The sequence below is a fragment of the Pipistrellus kuhlii genome, unplaced genomic scaffold (assembly GCF_014108245.1).
Source record: "Pipistrellus kuhlii isolate mPipKuh1 unplaced genomic scaffold, mPipKuh1.p scaffold_m20_p_20, whole genome shotgun sequence".
NCBI classification, from domain to species: domain Eukaryota; kingdom Metazoa; phylum Chordata; class Mammalia; order Chiroptera; family Vespertilionidae; genus Pipistrellus; species Pipistrellus kuhlii.
Window position 1 is genome coordinate 7,501 of NW_023425516.1, and position 23,462 is coordinate 30,962.

The following is a 23,462-nucleotide window of genomic DNA, read 5'->3' on the forward strand; positions in this document are numbered from 1 at the left end:
CACTCTCCGGAGGAACCCCGCCTTTCCTCTCCCCCACTCTCCGGAGGAACCCCCGCCTCTCCCTCTCCTCCCCCACTCTCCGGAGGACCACCCCGCCTCTCCCTCTCCCCCACTCTCCGGAGAAACCCCGCCTCTCCCTCCCCCACCCTCCGGAGGAACCCCGCCTTTCCTCTCCCCCCCCCCTCTCCGGAGGAACCCCGCCTTTCCCTCTCCCCCCACTCTCGGAGGAACCCCGCCTTTCCCTCTCCCCCACTCTCCGGAGGAACCCGCCTTTCCCTCCCCCCCACTCTCTCCGGAGGAACCCCGCCTTTCCCTCTCTCCCCCCCACTCTCCAGAGGAAACCCCGCCTTTCCCTCCCCCCACTCTCCGGAGGAACCCCGCCTTTCCCTCTCCCCCACTCTCCGGAGGAACCCCGCCTTTCCCTCCCCCCACTCTCCGGAGGAACCCCGCCTCCGGACTCAGGGTTCTGGGCTCAGGTGTGACCCACAGAACCTGGGCCGGGCCTGAGGCACCGAATCTCAGGATTCAGGCCGGGAGCTGGGCTCAGACGCCTCTGCCCTCAGCGCTGTGGTCACAGACCCACCTCCCAGGGCCTGGAGCCCGAACAGAGCGTCTGAGGGCCAGGACCCGAGCTCCCGGTCACCGGGCTCCGTGCACCTCAAATCCTGACTGTGAAATGCAGGACACCCGAGTCCACCCCTTCACTCCTCATTCACTCCCTCCCTCATTCACTCCCTCCCTCATTCACTCCCTCCCTCATTCACCCACTCCCTCATTCACTCACTCCCTCATTCACTCCCTCCCTCATTCACTCACTCACTCCCTCATTCACTCCCTCACTCATTCACTCCCTCATTCACTCCCTCACTCACTCCTCATTCACTCACTCCCTCATTCATTCACTCCCTCATTCACCCACTCATTCACTCCCTCACTCCCTCACTCATTCACTCACTCCTCATTCACTCACTCCCTCATTCACCCACTCCCTCATTCACCCATTCCCTCATTCACCCACTCATTCACTCCCTCACTCATTCACTCCCTCACTCACTCCTCATTCACTCACTCCCTCATTCATTCACTCCCTCATTCACTCACTCCCTCATTCATTCACTCCCTCACTCATTCACTCACTCCCTCCCTCACTCACTCCCTCATTCACTCACTCCCTCACTCACTCACTCCCTCATTCACTCACTCACTCATTCATTCACTCCCTCATTCACTCCCTCCCTCATTCACCCACTCATTCACTCCTTCATTCACTCACTCATTCACTCACTCATTCATTCACTCACTCATTCACTCCCTCACTCATTCATTCACTCACTCATTCACTCACTCATTCATTCACACACTCATTCCCTCACTCCCCCATTCACTCATTCATCTATTCCCTCATTCATTCACTCACTCACTCATTCATTCACTCACTCCCTCATTCACTCACTCCTCCCTCCCTTATTCATTCCCTCACTCATTCCCTCACTCCCTCATTCATTCCCTCACTCATTCACTCACTTATTCACTCATCATTCACTCACTCCCTCATTCACGCACTCCCTCCCTCCCTCATTCATTCCCTCACTCATTCACTCACTTATTCACTCATCATTCACTCACTCCCTCATTCATTCCCTCACTCATTCCCTCACTCCCTCATTCATTCCCTCACTCATTCACTCATTCACTCACCATTCCCTCATTCATTCACTCACTCCTCCCTCCCTCATTCATTCACTCACTCATTCATTCATTCAGCAATCAGCAGGTTTCTAGGTGCACACTGACACAGAGCCAGTGTGAAGCCCTCGGAGGTGGGAAGTGAAGGCGCCCCCTCCCTGCCCATCTCGGTAATAGATGTCCCGGCAGGGGGGTGGGAAGAGAGGGGCACCCCCCCCCCCCGCCCACCTCGGTAGTAGATGTCCCGGGAGGGGGGTGGGAAGTGGGGTCCCCCACCCACCTCGGTAGTAGATGTCCCGGGAGGGGGGTGGGAAGAGAGGGGCGCCCCCCGGGGTCCCCCCACTCGGTAGTAGATGTCCCGGGAGGGGGGTGGGAAGAGAGGGGCGCCCCCCGGGGTCTCCCCCACCTCGGTAGTAGATGTCCCGGGAGGGGGGTGGGAAGTGGGGTCCCCCACCCACCTCGGTAGTAGATGTGCCGGGAGGTGGGTGGGAAGAGAGGGGCGCCCCCCGGGGTCCCCCCACCTCGGGAGGGGGTGGGAAGTGGGGTGCCCCGCCCACCTCGGTAGTAGATGTCCCGGAAGGGCGAGTTGACGAACTCGCGCGTGTTGCCGGTGCGCGCGGCGATGTCCAGCAGCAGCGGGATGGTGTCGTTGCGGCCGTTGCTGAGGTTCAGCAGGGCCTTGGGCAGGCAGGTCTTCCCCGTGGAGGGCTCTGGGGGACGGGCAGGAATGAGGGGTCCCCCGGCCCGGCTGCTGGGCAGGAGGGGCCCGGGCCCGCCTCGCCTCCTCTCGGGGCCTGTTCCCTCCCCGCTCCCCGCCGAGCTGAGGGGCCTTAAAACGTGAGAAGCCGCCGCCTGTGGAGAGGCTGGTGTTTGGAAAGCAGGTCGGGAGGGAACTTTACAAGGCAAATAGGCGGGGGTGCGGGTTCAGGACTTCTCAGAGCCTTTCGCCTGCTGATGAGGCCGAAGCCTCCAAACCAGACCCAGCAGCCTCCGCCCGCCCGCTGGACACACGGGGTCCTCGCACCTGTGCCCCGGAGGGCGGAGGAGGGCAGGCTCCCAGCGCTGGGCTGCCCCGTGGGTGTGTGGGGCACGGAACTGGGCCCTGGATTTGGGCTTCCACGCCCCAGACCTGGGGCTGGGGGCTGCCAGCCAGGTCCTGGGGGAAGATGCCAAGAGCAGTGCCTTCCCAGAAACGCAGTTCCAGGATTGACCACCAGGTGGCGAAGTGACCGCCCGCCCGGCTGCTGGAGCGGGCCCTGCAGCGGGAGGCGCTGGTGGGAGGGGGCGGTCACAGTGACCTCCTGAGCCTCCGGCTGGAACAACACGCAGGGCGGCCCCGGGGGCTCGGTGGGGCCCGAGACTCAACAACCTGGGGGTCTTGTTGATGAAAACACACACAGCAGGTGGCTGCCTGGTGGCGGGGCTCACAGACCACCTGCCTGCATCCAGGGAAGGCCGGCAGCAGAGGCAGCTGGGCCCCGGGGTGTTTTGAGCCTGGACACGGCTGGAGGGCGAGCTCCCGGGCTGGGGGTTTGGGGTGGGGTGGGGGGGGGAGGCTGGGGCAGTGGAGACGGGAGGGACGCTGGGAAGCTGGGGGGTACGAGGCGGGGGGGGGGGGGAGGGGAGAGACAGTGTCTGGGAGCACAAGCGGACCAGACCTGGTGCCCTGCCCCAGCCCAGCAGGCAGGACTGCCAGAATCCCAGGGGCCTGAGCTGAGGCCGGGCCCTGCCTCCCCCTCCCAGCTCACGGGTGAGACACCGGGTCAGGAGGCCACACTCGGCTCCGCGGTGGAGGCGGTCTGCCCCGGAGGGTGGACTCTGCTGGCCTGCCCTTGCTCAGGGAAGGCTGGACGATGAGCAGACAGAGCCAGCGGAGGCCCAGAGAGGGTAAGCCACATAGCCAAAGACACCCAGGGCCGGACTCCCTGCCCAGGCTCCTTCAGCCAGTGCAGCCTCCGGACCAGGGAGGAGGCGGGGGCACAGGAGCCCCCGTGCCTCCCGCTCTGGCTGGCCTGCCCGCCACCCCAGCCCCCCGGAGGCTCACCCCGGAACTCCTCGTCCGTCAGGCGCTTCTTGTGGGTGAGCAGGTAGGGGAGCAGCCCGTCCAGGCCCGCCGTGGAGCCCCGGGACACGATGTCGAACAGGATGGGCCGGTTGAAGACCTTGAGGACGGGGGGCGGCTGGGGCGCCGGAGCCTTGGGGCTCTGCGGCTGCTTCCTGCGGGGGGGGGGGGGGGGCAGTGACCAGAGGGTTCGTCCCCTGCCCACCCCCAGCCCCGGGGTCAGCCAGAGCCCGGGGACAGGCCAGACGGAGGGGGCAGGGTCAGCTGTTTTATCCAACGCACTGCACCCAGGACTCCTGTGTTTGTGTGGAGAGACAGCCAGATGGAAACAAACACACAGCCCGCACCTCTGTCCGTCCGTCCGTCCCTCCCGTCTGTCGTTTACTGAACACGCACTAAGCAGAGGCTGAGGAGGCAGGCAGTGAGAGCACGGAGGAGGAACGCCGGGCTGAAAGGCGAAGAACTCATTCATTTATTCGACGCTCATCACGAGCCCTCGTTCACAAACGGCCAGTGAGGCCCCGCACAGTGAACGGGAGCAGAGACGGGTATTCAGCGCCTACTGTGTGCCGGGTGCACACTGAGGTCGGAAAGACAGGCAGGGGCGCGAGGGAGGGGAGGGGGGCGCGGGCTGTGCCATGCCAGCGGAGGTGGGCAGAGGGGGAGACGAGGCCGGGGCGGGCTGTGGCAGTGGCCAGGGGGCAGCAGAGCCCTGGCCAGGGACGGGGAAGAGGTGGAACACAGCCTGGAACTGCCCCTCCTGGCCCTGCACAGCCCGTTCTATCTATCTGCTCCTGGACTTTGACCTTTGAGCCAACATATGAAATGAAAAGAACACCCTCGACCCCAGACCTCACTGAGGCGGCCTTCGGGGTCTGAGGACAGCGGCCCAGCCACCCCCCAGCTCTCTAAGGGCTGGAAGGAGGGCCTGAGGGGGGAGACACGGGGCCCCCGCTTCCAGCAGGCCTCAGGGGAGGGGGCGCAGGCTCGCTGCCCTGGGTGCTCGCTCCTCTGAGCAGAGGCTGAGCAGACGCCTGGAGCCCAGCTCCCTAGACCGGCAGGGCGCCCAGCGCTGCCCTCGCCCCTGCGCTGCCCTCCACCTGGACACACCGTGCGGCTGCCCTTCCTCACCCCAGCTCTGGGCCTGAATGTCAGCTCCTCCAGGAAGCCCTCCCGGCGCCTTTCCTGTATCAGCTCTGGTCTCCGCCCTCAGCCCTCCGCCACCTCCATCCATGCGTTCACTGACGTGCTTACTGCCTGCCTCGCCCTCCACAGGGAAGGGCCACCTGAGTGGGGGTGCATCCGGTCTAGCTCAGCCCGGACCCCCGGGCCCGCCCCACGGCCTGGCCCATGGCCGGGCTTGAGAAACAGTAACTGAGTGAATCAGTGACCACAGGCCGCATCCAGGGTGTAAATGAGCCTGATCAGCGAGGAGGACAGAGGACACCTCCGCCTTCACCTGTCCTCCGGGACACACCGGCCGGAGAGGGGTGTCTAGGGGTTGTCATGGGGAGAAGCTGGACCAATAGATGACAGGACCAATAGACGTACAGATAGATATTCAAAGGAGTGATGATGGATGGGTGGGTGGACGGACAGACGGTGGATGGACAGGTGGACAGGTGGGTAGTTGGGGAATAGGTGAGTAGCTGATGAAGGGAAAGTCGAGGAAAGAAACGGCTGGTGTCCAAGTCTGGGCCATCGGGCATGTGAGGGGCACCGGGGTCGGGACCTGGACGGGGTCACAAACGGCGCTGGCTCTGCAGGCGCAGAGGCTGGGGGAGGGGACGGCAGGGAGGGGCTGCAGCAAGGGGCTGGAGCCAGGCCTGGCAGGGAATGCAGCATTGGGATGGCCGTGCGTTAACCCACCCAGGGCTTCTCTCCCCTCTCCTCTCCTTCAGCCAGGCTTCCTTCATGGAGAGAAAGGGTTAACACTTTAGCGTCTGACCTCTCCCCAGGAGGTGCCCAGGAATGAGGGTGGCACTTGGAGGAGACCCAGGAGGGGCTGCTGGGATTGTGTCAACAGAAGATGGGTGGATGAATGGATGAGAAAATGAACAAAAATATAAATGAGTCAGTGACTGAGCAAATGAATGAACAAGTGGATGGACAGATAGGTGGATGAATGAATTGGTGGAAGGAAGGAAGGAAGGGAGGGGTGGGTGGGAAGAGGGAGGGGGAGAAAATTAGAAATGGAATGAATGAATGATGAATATAGTTTAATGGGTAGCTGACTGGTTGGATGAATAGAAACAGTGGGTAAGTAAAGGAATGAATAGGTGGGTGAGTAAGTGGTGGATGAATGGAAGGTTGACATGAGTGGAGGGCTGGACAAGTAGATGACAGATAAATAGATGGGTTCATAGATATTTGAATGATGATGGACAGATGGATTGGACAAGTGGATTGACAGGTGGAAAGACAGATAGCTGGGTGAATGAATGAGTAGAGGATAGATGGATGAGTGGATGGATGGGTGGGTGAACAAACAAGTGTATGGAAGGATGGACAGGTGGGTGGATGAATGGAAGGATAAATGGATGGATGGATGGATGGATGGACGGACGGACAGGTGGGTGGATGGATGGAAGAATAGCTGAGTGGGTGGATGGATGGGTAGATGGATAAATGGAAGGATGGGCAGGTGGATGGATGGATGAACAGGTGGGTGGGTGGATGGGTGGACAGGTAGGTGGATGGATAAATGGAAGGATAGACAGGTAGGTGGATGGATGGATGGGTGGGTGGGTGGGTGGATGGGTGGATGGATGGACAGGTAGGTGGATGGATGGACAGTTGGGTAGATGGATAAATAGATGGATGGACAGGTGGGTGGACGGATGGGTGGATGGATAAATGGATGGACAGGTGGGGGGACAGATGGGTGGATGGATAAATGGAAGGATGGACAGGTGGATGAATGGATGGGTGGATGGATGGACAGGTAGATGGATGGATAAATGGAAGGATGGACAGGGGGATGGATTGGTGGATGGATTAATGGATGGATGGACAGGTGAGTGGATGGATGGATGGATGGACATGTGGGTGGACGGATGGGTGGATGGATAAATGGAAGGATAGACAGGTAGGTGGATGGATGGATGGGTGAGTGGGTGTATGGATGGATGGATGGATGGACAGGTAGGTGGATGGATGGACAGTTGGGTAGATGGATAAATAGATGGATGGACAGGTGGGTGGATGGATGGGTGGATGGATAAATGGACAGGTGGATGAATGGATGGGTGGATGGATGGACGTAGATGGATGGATAAATGGAAGGATGGATGGGGGGATGGATGGGTGGATGGATTAATGGATGGATGGACAGGTGAGTGGATGGATGGATGGATGGATGGACATGTGGGTGGGTGGATGAGTGGACAGGTAGGTGGATGGATAAATGGAAGGATAGACAGGTGGGTGGATGGATGGATGGATGGGTGAGTGGGTGTATGGATGGATGGATGGATGGACAGGTAGGTGGATGGATGGACAGTTGGGTAGATGGATAAATAAATGGATGGACAGGTGGATGAATGGATGGATGGATGGATGGACAGGTAGATGGATGGATAAATGGAAGGATGGACAGGGGGTGGATGGGTGGATGGATTAATGGGTGGATGGACAGGTGAGTGGATGGACGGATGGATGGATGGATGGACAGGTGGGTGGGTGGATGAGTGGAAGGAAGGACAGGTGGATGAATGGATGGGTGGATGGATGGACAGGCGGTGGGTGGATGGATGGATGGACATGTGGGTGGGTGGATGAGTGACAGGTAGGTGAGTGGATGGACAGATGGATGGATGGTTGGATGGATGGACAGGTGGGTGGGTGGGTGAGTACAGGTAGGTCAGTGGATGGACAGATGGATGGATGGATGGATGGGTGGATGGACAGGTGGGTGGGTGGGTGAGTACAGGTAGGCGGGTGGGCAAATGGAAGGAAGGGCAGGTGGATGAATGGATGGGTGGATGGATGGACAGGTAGATGGATGAATAAATGGAAGGAAGGGCAGGTGGTGGGTGGGCGGTACAGAGCTGAGACCACGCCCGGAGCCAGCAATACTCACTCGAGCGCCCTCCTCCTCCAGCGCTTGTTGTCGCTGGGGTGGTGGCGGTAGGTGCCGTAGTCGAAGAGCGAGTCCATGGGCGCCTTCTTGGGCCCGGGCGCCACCGCGGACTCGTACAGCGTGGACTCCAGCAGGTCGATGGGGTTGGGCACCCCCTTGCGGAAGGCGCCCTGGAACTTCATGCGCAGGTTTGGCCGCCCGTCCCCGGTGCCCGCCGGGCGCGCGGCCGCGGGCGGCGAGGGCGACGGCGAGCCCTCCTCGCCCTCGAACAGGTTGGCCAGCGAGGACAGCGGGAAGGCCTCGTCCCCGGGGGGCTCGGCCGCCTCCCCCGGCCCCGCCCGGGGGCCCTCGCCGGGCTCCGCCATGTGGCCCGGCGTCCTCGCCTCCGCGCCGGCCTGCAAGGGAGCGGGCGTGGGCTCAGGAAGGACCCTCCCACGTGGGCAAACAGCCGCCGCCGCGGCCTCAGAGCCTCCGCTGTAACGACAGGGTGCGGCTCCCCAGCCCCGGCCCAGCCGCCCGGAGCCTCCAGGGCCCGGGACCCACACGGCTGGCTCTGGCTCGGGGCCGCTCCCCGGCGGAGCCGCAGGAGGAAGGGCTCAGACGCCCCGGACCCCACACCTGGGGCCGAGGCTCCCTCCCCCCCAGCCCGCCAGCCGCGGAGCCGCAGGAGCAGGCTCAGAGCCGGCCGGCCGTGCTGACCGGGCAGGGCCACATGGCACTCCACGCCGGGCTGTCACCGGCCACCGGGGTGTCCCAGGGCAGGGCCCTGCCTCCCCGCGCCGGCACCAGGCCAGGAGCCCGCGGGAGCCGCGGGAGCCGCGGGAGCCGCGGGAGCCGTGGCCCGTTTCCTCCCAGCACCACCGCTCTGGCCCATTTTCCAGAATCAGAAAGAAATCGAGGTTCCCGGCTGTGGCTGGCCTCCCCAGGCACAAACTCTGCTCCTGTGCAGCATATCCCTCTTTGCCTGGTACCCCCACCCCCCTCCCCTCCCCCCTCCCCCTCCACTCCCCCTCCCCCCTCCATTCCCCCCATCCTCCTCCACTCCCCCCATCCCCTCCCCCCATCCCCCTCCACTCCCCCATCCCCCTCCACAACCCCCATCCCCCTCCACTCCCCCCATCCTCCACCCCCCCATCCTCCTCCACTTCCCCTCATCCCCCCCCGCTGTGCCCCAGCCCGACTGCCCCTTCCCCTGGGACGCCCTCCCTGCGAACAGACGGCCTGTGAGAAGGTGTCCTGGTCCCATGTCTCAGGTGAGGAGGGCTCCGAGGGGCAGGCACAGGCATCAGTGCAGAGAGCACGTCCGGCCCCCGTGGAGGCGGCGGGCGGGGGTGCAGAGGCGGGGGAGGGGGGTGAGGCGCACGGCGCAGGCGGTGATCAGGGCGGGTGGGGACAGGCTATCCCGGCCGCGTTGGGCGATGCCCAGGCAGTGCGCTGCGCTGCCGAACAGCACAGACTGTGCGGTGTCAGTGGCACTAGTTCCACCAGGCGGCCACGCCGTACGTTACATAAATGTCTGTCCCTGGGCTGTACAGTGGAAAGTAATATATTTGCCAACGGAAATCAAAACTAGCCCAGCCGGTCTGGCTCAGTGGAGAGTGTCCGCCTGCAGGCCAGAGCGCTTCAGTTCCGGTTGCAGGCACATCCCCAGTGGGGGGCGTGCAGGAGGCAGCGGATGGATGTTTCTCTCACTGATGTTTCTGACTCTCTATCCCTCTCCCTTCCTCTCTGTAAGAAATCAATAAAATATATATTTTTTAAAACAGCCCTAGCCCAGTGGTTGGCAAACTCATTAGTTGACAGAGTCAAATATCAACAGTACAACTGAAATTTATTTTGAAAGTTGAAAACTGTCTTCTGCGCATGGGCCATAACGTTTCAATCACACTGTGTGCGCACTCTGCACATGGTATTTTGTGGAAGAGCCACACTCCAGGGGCCAAAGAGCCGCGTGTGGCTCGCGAGCCGCAGTTTGCCGGCCACGGCCCTCGCCGGGTTGGCTCCGGGTCGGCCTGCAGACCAAAGGGTCCCGGCGTCTATTCCGGTCGAGGGCATGGACCTCGGCTGCAGGCTCTGCCCGGCCCAGGCCCTGGTCAGGGCACACGCAGGAGGCAACCAATCGATGAGTTTCTCTCACATGGATGTTTCTCTCTGTCTTTCCCTCTTTCTCTAAAAACCAATGGAAAAACATCCTGAGGATTAACAAAAAATAATAAATTAGTATTTTAATATTAAAAAAAATAAAAGTGAACAGCAGGGGCCGTCAGCGCCGGGAGGGAGATGAGCTGGACTTGCACCCGCGTCTCTGGCTCCCGCCCACGCTGCACGGGGGCCAGGCTGGCACCGAGGCCGGTTTCCTGGAACTCCCACGCCCGCCCAGCAACGGGGAGACGAACAGTCCTCCTCTGTCCGCCCGCCCAGCACCAGCAGAGGAGCAACGGACTGGTCCCCACCTTGTTTGCTCTGCGGCTGCGAGAGGTGGGGACGGCAAGAGGCCTCTCTTAAAAAAAAAAAAAAAAAAAAAAATTAATTTCAGAAAGGGAGAGAAACATCAACAATGAGAGAGAATCACTGATCGGCTGCCTCCTACACGCCCCACACTGGGGATCAACCCCGCAACCCAGCTATGTGCCCATGACCTAAATGAAACCCAGGACCCTTCAGTTCACAGGCAGACACTCTATCCACTGAGCCACACCAGCCAGGGCTCAAGAGAGCTCTCTTGGCAGGCGCAGGGGGCACAGATGCCAGCACTCCTGCCGGGACTGGCCCCGCTCCCCATCCTCCCCCAGCCCCAGGCTCCACGGCGGAAGGAGCCCGGACTGTAGAGTCACTCAGGCCTGGGCTGCAGCCGGCTCCGCGGCCCCTGCACCGAGCACCGCAGCCTCCCTCCTCGCCTGGGAAGTGGGTTCAGTGCAGGAGCTTTGCCGTGGGTTTGCAGGAAGAGCTCGGTGAGACCAGGCAGGTGCAGGGCCAGCTACAGTGAGAGGAGGGAGGGCGAGGAGCACGGTTCTGACAGCAGATACAGTGGCTCCTGGCCCGGCCCTGTGACTAGCGGCTGTGATCCTGGCAAATCCCTTCCTCTCGGTTTCCCCACCTGTGAAACGGCACCACTCCTCCTCGGCCAGTGACCTCAGGAATGTGAAGCGCCCACTCAGTGCTGGCACCTAGTAGGACCTCAGCAGACAGCAGTTCCCGTCCCACAGCCAGGGGGGCGCCGGAGACTTGGGTCCGTGTCCCCCAGCAGCTGCCACATGGCTTCCGGCTTCGCTCTGTGGGGACAGATGCCAATGCTGAGGCAGGAAGGAGTGTCTGCTGGGGGTACCCGCATTGAGGGGAGAAATTAAACACCCCAGAAGCATCCCTGTCCCCTCACTGGGGCCCCCAAAGTCAGGAAGAGAAGAGGCATTGGGTACATGACCACACTCCTTTCCAAGATTCCTTTCCCTCATGGACACCCCCTCAGGGAGCCCCCAGGGACAGAGGTGGCTGGGAGGGCCCCTTCAGACCCCCCGCCATGATGCCACCCTCCTCTCAGGAACCCGACCCCGACAGCACCAGGGTTCTCGGGCGCCACAGCTGTGTGTGGAGTCAGCAGCCCGGGGCCCAGCCCCTGCGGCCGCTCACTGGCCTTGGGCGAGGCACAGCGATCAGATGAGCGTTTAATGATGACGAGATCGTAATCATGAGCCAACCCTCCCTCACTCTCAGCGTTCTGCTGCTCTCACCCAGGCCCGGGTCGGCCTCTGCCTCCCCACGCGCACGCTCACCGGTCCTCACCGCACCCCGAGCCCAGCGGCTCCCCGTCTGTCCCCCGGGCCCCGGGCGAGATCGGGGACACAAGGTACGGCAGAGAGGCCACCGGCGGCTCAACAGCCCAAGGACAGTCCCGAACCAGGAGGTCTGCAGGGCCGAGGCTGCAGAGCCCTGTCCTGCAGGCAGGCGCCACCGTAGCTCCCATTTCACAGAGGAGGAAACTGAGGCTCAGAGAGGTTATGGGCCTGCAACCACAGAGCAGGTCCACAAGGGCCAGGAATCGCAGAGCCCGGGCCGCCCTGACCGTGTCTGTGCGAGCTGCAAGGCGCCCAGGAGGGTCCCTGCCACAGCCCAGCCGTCTGAGCCCGGTTTCCGGCCGGTACGACGTGGCTGTGACCGCAGCGTCTACCCAGGCAGCTGGGACCGGGGCTGGTCGGTGTCTCCGGCCCTTACTAATCATCTGAAACACGCTTTAGCTCTAGCTGGTTGGCTCAGTGGACAGAGCGTCGGCCGGGGACTGAAGGGTCCCGGGTTCAGTTCCCGTGAAGGGCACACACCTTGGTACAGGCACATCCCCCGCCCCATGTGTGCGGGAGGCAACCAGTGTCTCTCATCGATGTTTCTCTCTCCATCTCTCCTCTCCCTTCCACTCCCTCTAAAAACCAACGGGGAAATCTCCTTGGTGGGGATTAAGGAAGAAAACAGCCCCATCACCATTAGGACGGCCCCGTAGACTGTCCTCCCCTCCCCCGCCCCCAGCACACAGACTGGCATTCGCCGCCCTGTGAGTCCCGGAGCCGGCGCAGAGCGGCCGCTGCTCCGTTAGAGCTGAGGAAACTGAGGCTCCGAGAGGCCGGCAGCGAACCTAACCCTGAATCCTAACCCTGGATTCCCTCCACACCGCACCGCCCAGGCGTGTACACACCGACGCTCGCACACACACACACACACACACACACACGCACACACGCACGTACACAGACACACACGCACAAACACGCCTGCTCTGCTGCTCTGGCAGGGCCCTCCCCCAACACTAGCCTGTTCTCTGCGGTCAGGACAGGGCTCCCTCCCTGTTCTCATTTGCCCTGAAGCCTGTGATTACACATTCCAGGCCCGTGCCAGCCGCTGGGGGGTGGCGGGGGGCAGTCCTAGTGGGGTTCCTCCAGGAACAGCCTGGCTAACTCGTGGCACCAGGCAGGCATCTGGGGCTCCACCGAGGACCGAGTGAGGGCAAAGGGGTACGGCCAGCCCAGCACCCCGAGGGGATGGTACTGAGCGCACCCGGCCCCGCCACCGTCACTCACGGCCTGTCAGACGGCCAATGTGTTTGTTGTCGGCGTCCAAACCCTTTGTTTGAACATAAACACTAGCTTGTCGTCCACACACGGGGAGGGGGGGGCTGGCGGCGGGCGGGAGGAGCGGAAGCAGATCTGAACCGAGGAGCCGAGGAGCAGGCCTAGGAGCCATTGACCTGTTCCTTCCTTCATGGTTCACTCAGCAAACACTGACTGAGCGCCTACTGTGCGCCTACTGTGCGCCTACTGAGCGCCTACTGAGCGCCAGGTGCCAGGACACAGCTGTGAGGGAGACAGAGCCCTGCCCTCCGGGCTGCTGGCAGACGGGGCAGAGCTCCCGGGAGCGCAGAGCAGGCCCTGCCTGCCCTGGGGCTGTGCAGGCAGACGGGCAGAGCCTTCCTCTCCGCCCGGGCAGAGCCCAGGCTCGGCACAGAGCCACCGGGAAGGCCACCCAGCCTGCTCTGCCGGCCCCGAGGGCTCACCGGGCAGCCACATCCACCCCTCACCTGGGGGAGCCGTGGGGCATGGAAAGCGCGTGTGACGTCAGACCGAGGGGTGCTCCCGGCCCCCCCACCAGCTGGGCGAGCCTGCACACGCTCCCCTGAGCCTCCCCTTCACCCGCCGGGACCTCGCCCGCCGGGACCTCACCCGCCGGGCCCCAGCCGGCTGCCAGCAGAATGGCGCGAGCTGAGCCAAAGCCCCACAGAGAAAGCCCCCCTCCCCCCAGCAGCCACGTCCGTCTCCCTGGGAGCCCTGGGTGCGTGGGGAGGTGGGGGCCTGTTCGGCCCAGCCCCACGCGGCCCCTGGCTCTGCCCGGTCGCCGGCAGCCCTGGCACGCGCTCGCCAAATCCCGTCCTCCTGACGGCTGACGTGGGGGAAAGCCGCTTAGGTCCGAGGCGAGTTGGGACACGCGGCTGCCACACCCCGGGGAGTTCGGGAGCTGCTCCCGCCCCGCCCTCCTGGGCCAGGTGGCCGGCCGCCTGTGAGTGCCCCGTGTGCAGGCATCCCGGGGAGCACAACCCGAGAGTCTAGGAGGAGCCTAGCCGGTGTGGCTCAGTGGATAGAGCATCGGCCTGTGGACCGAAAGGCCCCGGGTGTGATTCTGGTCCAGGGCCCGTCCCTCAGCTGCAGGCTCCATCCGTGGCCCGTGTGCAGGAGGCAGCCCATTGACGTGTCTCTCACATGGATGTTTCTCTGTACGTGTCTCTCCCCGTCTCCTCCACTTTCTCAAAATCAACGGGAAATATCCTCAGGTGAGGACTAACAAAAAATAAAAGTTGATCTTTCCTTTAAAAATAAAAAGAATCGCCCTGACCAGTTTTGGCTCAGCGGATAGAGCGTCAGCCTGCGGACTGAAAGGTCCCAGGTTTGATTCCAGTCAAGGGCATGTACCTTGGTTGCAGGCACATCCCCAGTAGCGGGTGTGCAGGAGGCAGCTGATCGGTGTTTCTCTCTCATCGATGTTTCTAACTCTCTATCCCCCTCCCTTCCTCTCTGTAAAAAAATCAATAAAATATATTAAAAATTAAAAATAAATATTTTTTAAAGCATCGAGGAGGGAAGGCAGATAGTGTCCCCTCCAGACTGTCTGGCTGTCCCTGCCGTGGCTTCCTGCACCCGCCGGCTCTCTCCTCGGGTCTCGTGCTCAGCGGCACTGCCTCCCGGAGCCCTCCTGACCCGGCACTGCCTCCCGAAGCCCCATCACTGCCTCCCGGAGCCCCATCACTGCCTCCCGGAGCCCCCCTGGCCATCACTGCCTCCCGGAGCCCTCCCGGCCCATCACTGCCTCCCGGAGCCCCATCACTGCCTCCCGGAGCCCCATCACTGCCTCCCGGAGCCCTCCCGGCCCATCACTGCCTCCCGGAGCCCCATCACTGCCTCCCGGAGCCCTCCCGGCTCATCACTGCCTCCCGGAGCCCCATCACTGCCTCCCGGAGCCCCATCACTGCCTCCCGGAGCCCTCCTGACCATCACTGCCTCCCGGCCCATCACTGCCTCCCGGAGCCCCATCACTGCCTCCCGGAGCCCCCCTGGCCATCACTGCCTCCCGGAGCCCCATCACTGCCTCCCGGAGCCCCCCTGGCCATCACTGCCTCCCGGAGCCCCATCACTGCCTCCCGGAGCCCCATCACTGCCTCCCGGAGCCCCATCACTGCCTCCCGGAGCCCCATCACTGCCTCCCGGAGCCCTCCTGGCCCGTTGGAAGCTCATTCACAGCAGCCTGGGCCCTGCATGCACTTCCCTGGTTTCTCTGTAAATGCACATGTGCTGCTCTCCACCCATCTCCTCTTCCAGCTCTGCCCGGAAGCAGGGCTGTGTGCCCGCGGCCCCAGCATGGAGCTGTGCGGGGGCAGAGGCCTTCAGCACCCACTTTCCTCTGAGACCCGGGCCTGGGTCCGGCTGCGGGGAGGGGCGTGGGCCGGGCTCTGCAGCATGGACGGTGCAGGGCAGAGGTCAGGGAGCAGGAGAGCGCAGGGCTCCGAGGACGGGCGGTGAGGCCTGGGGTGAAGGCAGGGAGGAAAGGTGAGGGAGGGGGTAGGAGGCAGGCAGACCAGGGGGAGGTCTGGGGTCCCCACACAGACCCAGGGCGGCATACACCCTCCTGCCCCATCCTGGGCTCCTTGTCCCACTCCCCGTGGTGCCCGCGTCCCTTGGTGCCTGGAATGCGCAGACTGGGAGCACTGGGAGGCGGTGCGGATGGGGAAGGACCCGCACAGGACCCAGGTCTGAGCACCCAGGTCTGCTGGTTCTGGAGAGAAGACCCAGCCGCCCAGCCCCCAGCCTCCAGGCCAGGAGCGGAGGCTCAGAGGGCAGCCTGCCCAGCGCCCAGGGGGGCAGGGTTAGCCCGTGGCCCGGCCCGGTGCCTGTGGACACCAGCGAAGGCTGGGAGGAGGGGGAGGCGTGGGGGGCTGGGTGACCCGGGACAGGTCCGCTGGAGCTGTGTCCTGTGCTGTCTGTGAGGATGGATGACCCATGCCTGAGGACCACGGAGGCCTGGCCCCCAGGGCGGGCGGAGTGGCTGGCCCGGAGCCCGGAGCGGCGGCCGCCTCAGAGCAGCCGCCGCTGGGCCCTCGGCCCCTGGGCCAAACGAAACCTCCTGCTTGCCAGGCTGCCAGGCTGCCGGGCGGGGGGGGGGGGGGGGGGGGGCACCCCGCCTCGCTGGGCACCTTCCCGCCGCCTGTATTTACCCAGCGGCCCAGCCCGCTTCCTGCCTGCCGCACAGTGGCCGCCTGTCCCGCAGACAGAGCCCCAGTGTCCTCAGCCCCACCGGGCGGGCCCCTGGCCTCACACCCTGCGGGCAGCGCTGTGACTCACGGCCGCCGCGGGCCTGTGGGGTGGCCACGCACAGACCCGGTCCCTCCCCGGCCCTGCTTTCCTGGTCCCCGGCCGTCCCAGGGCCCCCGCGAGGGCGGCGGGAGGCAGGGGGCGGGGCTGAGGGCACCCACCTCGCAGCCGGCGCCACGTGTGCCAGGCCTGCACCGGGGAACGGGCGGGGTCCCGCCAGGGGCTGGGAGGGCAGTGACGCCGAGGGCGGGGGTCCCTCGGGGACGAGGCGCGCACAGACCAGGGCGCCACCCTCCGGCCTACGGGAACCAGCCCTCAGCCCGCCGAGGCCGTGAGCTTGGACAACGGGCTCCGTCCCCCCGGACATACAGGGCCTCCAGGCCCCGCTGCCCCTCCTCGGGCGCCCGCTCCGGGCAGGAGCCGCCCTCGCAGACCCGGCCCGCCTGCTCCGCGGTGCTGCCGGCTCAGCCCGAGGAGGGCGGTCAGGAGCCTGCACGCCCCTCGGCAGCCCCTCCCCCGAGAGGACTGTGTGGCCTCAGAGCCATGAGCCCGCCCGGTCCTCGTCTCCTCCTGGGCCTCCGTTTCCTCATCTGTGAAGTGGGGGACACGGCCACCGGGAGGGGGTCCGTGTCTGCTCCGGACTGCAGAGCTGTGCCCTTCGTTAAAGATGCAGGACAGCCCCTCCGTGCGGGCTGCTGTGGGCAGTGTGTGGTCACGGGAGCTCAGGATGGAGCCGGGGCGCAGGGAGGGCCCAGCACACGCAGCTGTTCTCACTGCTGTTAACGGTGCCCTGCTTCCAGCGGGGAGACCAGCCCGGAGACCAGCCCGGAGCCGGGAGACCAGCCCGGAGCCCGGAGCCGGGCCCAGAGCCGGGAGACCAGCCCGGAGCCCAGACACCAGCCCGGAGCCCGGACACCAGCCCGGAGCCCGGACACCAGCCCGGAGCCCGGACACCAGCCCGGAGCCCGGAGACCAGCCCGGAGCCGGGAGACCAGCCCGGAGCCCGGACACCAGCCCGGAGCCGGGAGACCAGCCCGGAGCCGGGAGACCAGCCCGGAGCCCGGAGCCCAGCCCGGAGCCCGGAGCCCAGCCCGGAGCCGGGAGCCCAGCCCGGAGCCGGGAGACCAGCCCGGAGCCCGGACACCAGCCCGGAGCCCAGCCCGGAGCGGGGAGTCCAGCCCGGAGCCGGCGGACAGCAGTGCTGGGAGGAGGTGCTCTCACCTTCTCGCCTCCACCTCACCGCCTGTGGGAAGCTCCCAGCACAGGCACTGGCCCTTTCCCACCTAAGACTGAGGCCAGAGGGGAGAGACGCCCACCCCAACACACACCCCCCTCCCCGCATCGCACCCCAACACACACCCCTCACCGCATCGCACCCCACACACCCCCCTCACCACATCGCACCCCAACACACCCCCCTCACCGCATCGCACCCCAACACACACCCCTCCCCGCATCGCACCCCAACACACACCCCCCTCCCCGCATCGCACCCCAACACACCCCCCTCCCCGCATCGCACCCCACACACACACCCCTCCCCGCATCGCACCCCAACACACACCCCCCTCACCGCATCGCACCCCACACACACACCCTCACCGCATGGCACCCCACACACACCCTCACCGCATCGCACCCCACACACACCCCCTCACCGCATGGCACACCCGAGGAGAGCAGGACTGCGGGGGCGCGGGGGAGGGAGCCGGGTGGGGTGCGCCCTCGCCAGCAGCGGGCCGCAGGGTGCACCGCACAGCACCTGTCCCCGTCCGTCCCCAGTAACTTGGGGAGCTGGACTTTCCCGTCTTCACTCCCGATGACAGGCGAAGCCCCAGAAGAGTGCGGTTGCGGCCGGCATTTGCCCAGCCGTGCCCTCTGAGGTAGGCATTGCTATTCCCCCGTTTCACAGATGAGCAAACTGAGGCCTGGCGAGACCAGGAGACCCAGCCGAGGTCACAACTCAGCAGGAAGGGGATGTGCCTGGGGTCCGACCACCTGCTTTTAAACCCAGTGGAGCCCCGGCTGGGCAGCTCAGTTGGCTAGTGTCACCCTGATAAGGCCAAGGTTGTGGGTTCGATTCCCAGTCAGGGCACATACAAGAAGCAGCCAAAGAATGCAACAAATCAATGTCTCCCTCCCCACCCCCACCCCCCGCCTCTCTCTCCCCCTTCTCTGTGTCTCTCTCTAGTAAACAAATATTTTTTAAAAAGAGCTAGGAATTAAATAAATAAACCCATCTGAGTTGGCGCTTCCGGCCCATGAAGGGCCGGGGCCACCTGCGAGGGGCCGCCCTGGGGATTCACGGATGGCGGGAGGAGCGAGGACACGGATCACGTGAGGAGGGAGGACACAGACGGACGGACGGGAGTCCCGTCTGCCGCTGCGCGGGGTGCGGCCCCTGGGGGTGTCGGCCGCCAGGAGCTCCGGGAGGACAGGCCCCTCTGCTCTGGTCACCGCCGAGGCCGGGCCCGGACAGGCCTGCTCACAGCGGCCCCGGCAGACAGCCCTGGGCGGAACCCGGACCGGCACCAGCTCCCCCACAGGCCCGGCTGAGCGCCCCGGAGCCAGCCCTGAGGGCGAGGGCTCTCAAGGCCCCCTGGCCGCTGGGAGAGCCGAGGCCCGGCAGCCGGGACACCCAGGCTCCCGGTCAGGAGCCCGGGCCTGGCGTGAGCGGGCGTGTTTCTGAGCCTGCGTGTGGGTCTGCCCGTTCCCTCCGCCCCTTCCTCCGTTCGTTCATCGCTCGTTTCACACCTCTCGTCTGCGCCGAGGAGGGCAGAGTGAGCCGCCACGGCCCCCTGAGGCCCCGGCCGTGCCCGGGGGTGCCCCTGGTCTCCTCTGCGGTGTATGTTGGAAGTGCAAGCACATGCGCACACGCACACGCATGTACACATATATACGCATACACACGCACACACTCACGCATACAAACGCATACACACATACACGCATACACACACACGTGCACACACACACGCACACGGAGCTGTCCCCGCAGTGGGCAGCCTCCTGGACAGCGGAGTGTGGCCCAGGCCGCTCCGCCCTCAGGAAAAGCAGGCGCCCGGGGAGACTGAGCGCCCTTTGTGCACGGCGGGCGGTGGCGGGCGGCCGTTACTCACCGGAGGAAAGGAGGAGCACCCTGCTGGCCCGCCCGTCGCCCGCTCCGGGCCCCACCTCTCTGTGGCTTTTCCTGTCCCCTGAGCTCATCGGGAGCAGACTGGGAGGCCCCCGGGCCCCAGCGTGTGCTCTGCGACCCGCCCTCACCCCGGGGAGACCTGCTCAGAGGTGGGCACCTTCCCGGGCCACGCCGAGGCCGGGCGGGCAGAGAAGCGGGACCAGGAAGGGCTCCGAGGCGGAAGGAAGTCGGAGTCGCAATGACCATGAGGCCTGGCCTCCCATCCTTGTGCCCACCCGTCTGGGTGCCAGCTCATGGGACCCAACACCAGGGCAGGGGGCGCCCTGGGCAGGGGGCGCCCTGGGCGGGGCAGGGTGGCGGCTGGAATACCCCGAATCCCCGCACTCTGGCAGGGCTCTGACTTCCAGCAACCCCCAGGCGGCAGCCCAAGAAACAGAGAGGTGAAGCCACTTCCTGAGGTCACACAGCAGTGAGTGGCGGAGCTGAGAGTGAGCCGAGGTGGCGCAGACCCCAAAGGGGTCCAGGTGGCTTTCCGGAAGGACGCTAGGCCGGTCCCTGGGCCTTCGGGGACCAGGGGACCGTCACTCGGTTCTGGCTTCCATTCCAGCTCTGCCAGCAGCCAGCAGGGCATCCTGGCCAACTGCTTCTGAGTCTGTCTTCTCGGCTGTAAAATGGAAGCCCACCTTCCTGCCCCCACCCCCACCCCTGCCTTCCTGTTCTCCCCCCCCTCACCCCTGCCTTCCTGTGCCCCTTCCCTACCTCCCCCCCCCCCCCCCCCGCCACCTCCAGGAGGCGGGGTACGACACCGCGAAGTTAACATCGCGCGCGAGGCATTGGTTATAGATTAAACAGTCACTGGTGTGTTGAGGACAGTCCACAACCGCCCCCCAAGCAGGCACTACCAACACCCCATTTTACCGATGAGGAAACCGAGGCCCCAGGAGGGGGGATTTGCTGAGAGCGGACCGGAACCCGGTGGCCGGGCTCCGGCCCCGGTTTACGCATTAAATCAGGAAAGCGGGGAGGGCAGCTTTGGCACGGAGCTGATGCTCGTAAATATTTCACGGGTGAGAGGCATCATCCTTTGTCCAAACACAAGTCTAGATTTGCCCCTGCTCCCTCCCCCCGCCCGGCTGGCTCCCAGGGGCTCCCAGGGGGGCACCCCGGAACGGCCGGGCAGGAGGAGGAAGGAGGTGGCATGGGAGAGCCCCGCTGTGTGCCCTGTCCGTCCTGGCGAAGGGGGAGCTGGGAGCCCATTTGACAGGAGAGGAAACTGAGGCTGGGAGGTCAGGTGACCGGCCTGAGCTCCCCTGGTGAGGGCGGAGCAGCCCAGGGCTGAGCCCACGTCTGTCTGAGCCGTTCCGGTGTCTCTATGCTACATCTCACCACCTGGACCCAGGCAGACGGACGGGCCTCCCTGGGGCCGGAGGGCGTGGATTTTGAAATCAGACGCATGGAGTTCCGATCCCAGCCTGCCCCTTCCCAGCCGAGAGATCCTGAGCACACAACACCGCTGCTCAGTCCTGTTCCTCCCCCTCAAAACCGGGTGCGATCCCCGTGCTGCGCTCAGAGGGCTAGCACCCTGGCCTCGCACCGCGCACAGTGAGTGCTCAGTGGATGCCTCTCTCATCGTCATGACGACAGCCAGCCAGGCAGAACCTGTACCCCGAGCTCAGAGCCGGTCAGAGGTATCTCAAGAGATCTGAATTAATCGTTAACAGGTGAATTCCTCTCCCAGCGAGCGATGCGGAGCGGTCCGGAGGCCCAGGTCCTGGGACAGGGCGCGGAGCTGGTCCCTGGGCCCCTGGGACTGGGGAGGCACCTGGAGCGTCTTTCCCAGAATCACACGGGGCGCCTGGAGGCAGCAGGCCAGGGGCCGGGGAGGGGAGAGATGCCCATGTCACATGGACCTCCCTCCAGGAACAGACAACGGAGCTTAAAAGACTCCCCGTCTCAGCCGAAACCAGTTTGGCTCGGATAGAGGACTGGGGACTGAAAGGTCCCGGGTTCGATTCCGGTCAAGGGTATGTACCTTGGTTGCGGGCACATCCCCAGTAGGGGGTGTGCAAGAGGCAGCCGATCAATGACTCTCTCATCGATGTTTCTAGCTCTCTATCTCTCTCCCTTCCTCTCTGTACAAAATCAATAAAGAACATATTTAAAAGAAAGACTCCCCGTCTCAGAGTGATGTGCTCAGTCGCTCAGCTAGGCCACAGAGCACCTACTGTGCACCAGGCCCAGGGCGGCAGCCTTGTGCACTTCTCCTCCTGCGTCTCCTTCCAGGCACCTCCCCGTTCCCACCGGCCTCACACCTCTCCCTGGACCATCTCCGGACCGGCCTCCCTGCCTGGCCCCCTTTCCAGACCACACACCCAGCATGCCCCCTCCGCACCCCCTCACCCCAGCCTGGACACCGGGGCTTGGGTGGGACCTGGGTGGGACCTGGGCCTGCCTCTCTGACCCCTCCCCCTTCCTGTTTACATCACACTCCACACAAACGGAACAATTTCCTGACTCTACAAGCCCAAAGTTTACTCACCTTACTCCATTTCTCTCTCTCTCTCTTTTAATATATAAATGTTTAGTGATTTTGTAGAGGAAGGGAGAGGGAGAGATAGAGACATCTATGACGAAAGAGAATCATAGCCGAAACCGGTTTAGCTCAGTGGATAGAGTGTCGGCCTGAGGACCAAAAGGTCCCGGGTTCGATTTCGGTCAAGGGCATGGACCTTGGTTGCGGGCACATCCCCAGTAGGGGGTGTGCAGGAGGCAGCTGATCGATGTTTCTCTCACATGGATGTTTCTAACTCTCTATCCGTCTCTCTTCCTCTCTGTAAAAAATCAATAAAATATATTAAAAAAAAGAAAGAAAGAGAGAAAGAAAGAAAGAAAGAGAAAGAGAGGATCATAGATCGGATGCCTCCTGCACGCCCCACACTGGGGATGGAGCCGAACCCGGGCCTGTGCCCTGACCGGACCGAACCGTGACCTCCTGGTTCACAGGTGGGCGCTGAGCCCGCTGGCCGGGCACTTACTCCGTCGCACGATGGCCACCTGGCTTTACACGTGAACTGGACGGCCATGGGTGCCACTTGGCACCTGTCTGGGAGCCCCCCCACCCCCAGTTCACCAGTGAAGGCGGGAAAGAGGGTCCCCCGCCTCTCTGGCTCCCACTGTTACTCCGACAGAAAGAACGGCAGGAACGCGGAACGGGTCCACCCTTCCTCACCCCTTTTCGTTCTGGCGTTTGTGGCAGCACCACCAGCAGACACCACGGCCAGCGCCGGGCTCTGAGCGCCAGGCTGCCCGGCCCGCACCGGCCGCCCGCCCTCACCCCGCCCTGGGTGGCCTCATGCCGCCCCCGTTTCACAGGGGACACGGGGGCCAAGCTCAAGGTCACCCAGCAGAGGGGAGCAGGGAGGCCACCTCCTCAGAGGCAGCCGCTGCGCTGGCGCCTGTCCGCCTGTCCGCCTGTCCGCCTGGCGCCTGTCCGCCGAGCTCCATGCAAACCTGAGGTCCCCGCAGCGCCCAGCCCAGGGCAGCCCTCAGGCCCGGGGCCAGGCTCAGGGTGCCAGGCTCAGGGTGCCAGGCTCAGGGTGGTGCCAGGGCTCAGGGTGCCAGGCTCAGGGTGCCAGGCTCAGGGCGGCAGGGATCAGGCGGCAGCCCCGAGGAGCCACGGCCCGCCCGCCCCTTCCAGGCCCCCCTGGGCGCGGGGCAGGAGGCTTGGGAGCCGGACGGTCCACTCAGCCACGTCCTGGCCTGACCCTCAGTTTCCCGGTCTCCAGAATGGGCCCCAGGGTGGGTGGCGGAGGTCCCCCCGGACCCGGACCCGGACCCGGACCCGGACCCGGGCGAGCTCCGCGGGGAGACCGGCTCTGCCCGCGAACAAAGTGGCTTTGCGGTTCCGGGCTCCGTCCCCCGCCCGCGCCTCCTCCGCGTCGCCCTGGGTGCTGGTGGGGGGGGCTTCCTCGGACCCGGGCTCCCCCAAGAGTGAAGGACGGACCCCGGGGAAGGTCCCGGACCCGGAGAACCGGGGCGCCCGCGCGACGCCCCAGCAGGAGGCGAGGGGCCCTGACGGCGCGACCCTCCCGGTCCTGCCCCGAGGGCGCCACTCACCTCCGGACCGCGCGGCGCCCGCAGCCGGGAGAGCCGCTTCCG

General features: G+C 64.4%; 1 protein-coding gene across 1 annotated transcript in view; it reads right to left on the bottom strand.

The window, feature by feature from the left end:
• LOC118725629 (transient receptor potential cation channel subfamily V member 4) overlaps positions 1–23,462 on the bottom strand; it is a gene marked incomplete at its 3' end in the record, with an annotated part of 28,927 nt that extends 5,465 nt beyond the window's left edge. The window contains exons 1-4 of the mRNA XM_036449618.2: positions 23,421–23,462; positions 7,830–8,224; positions 3,731–3,903; positions 2,244–2,396 (exon numbers count right to left, since the gene is read on the bottom strand). Of these exons, the coding sequence (XP_036305511.2) occupies positions 2,244–2,396; positions 3,731–3,903; positions 7,830–8,194 (691 nt within the window). The remainder of the gene's footprint in view (positions 1–2,243; positions 2,397–3,730; positions 3,904–7,829; positions 8,225–23,420) is intronic.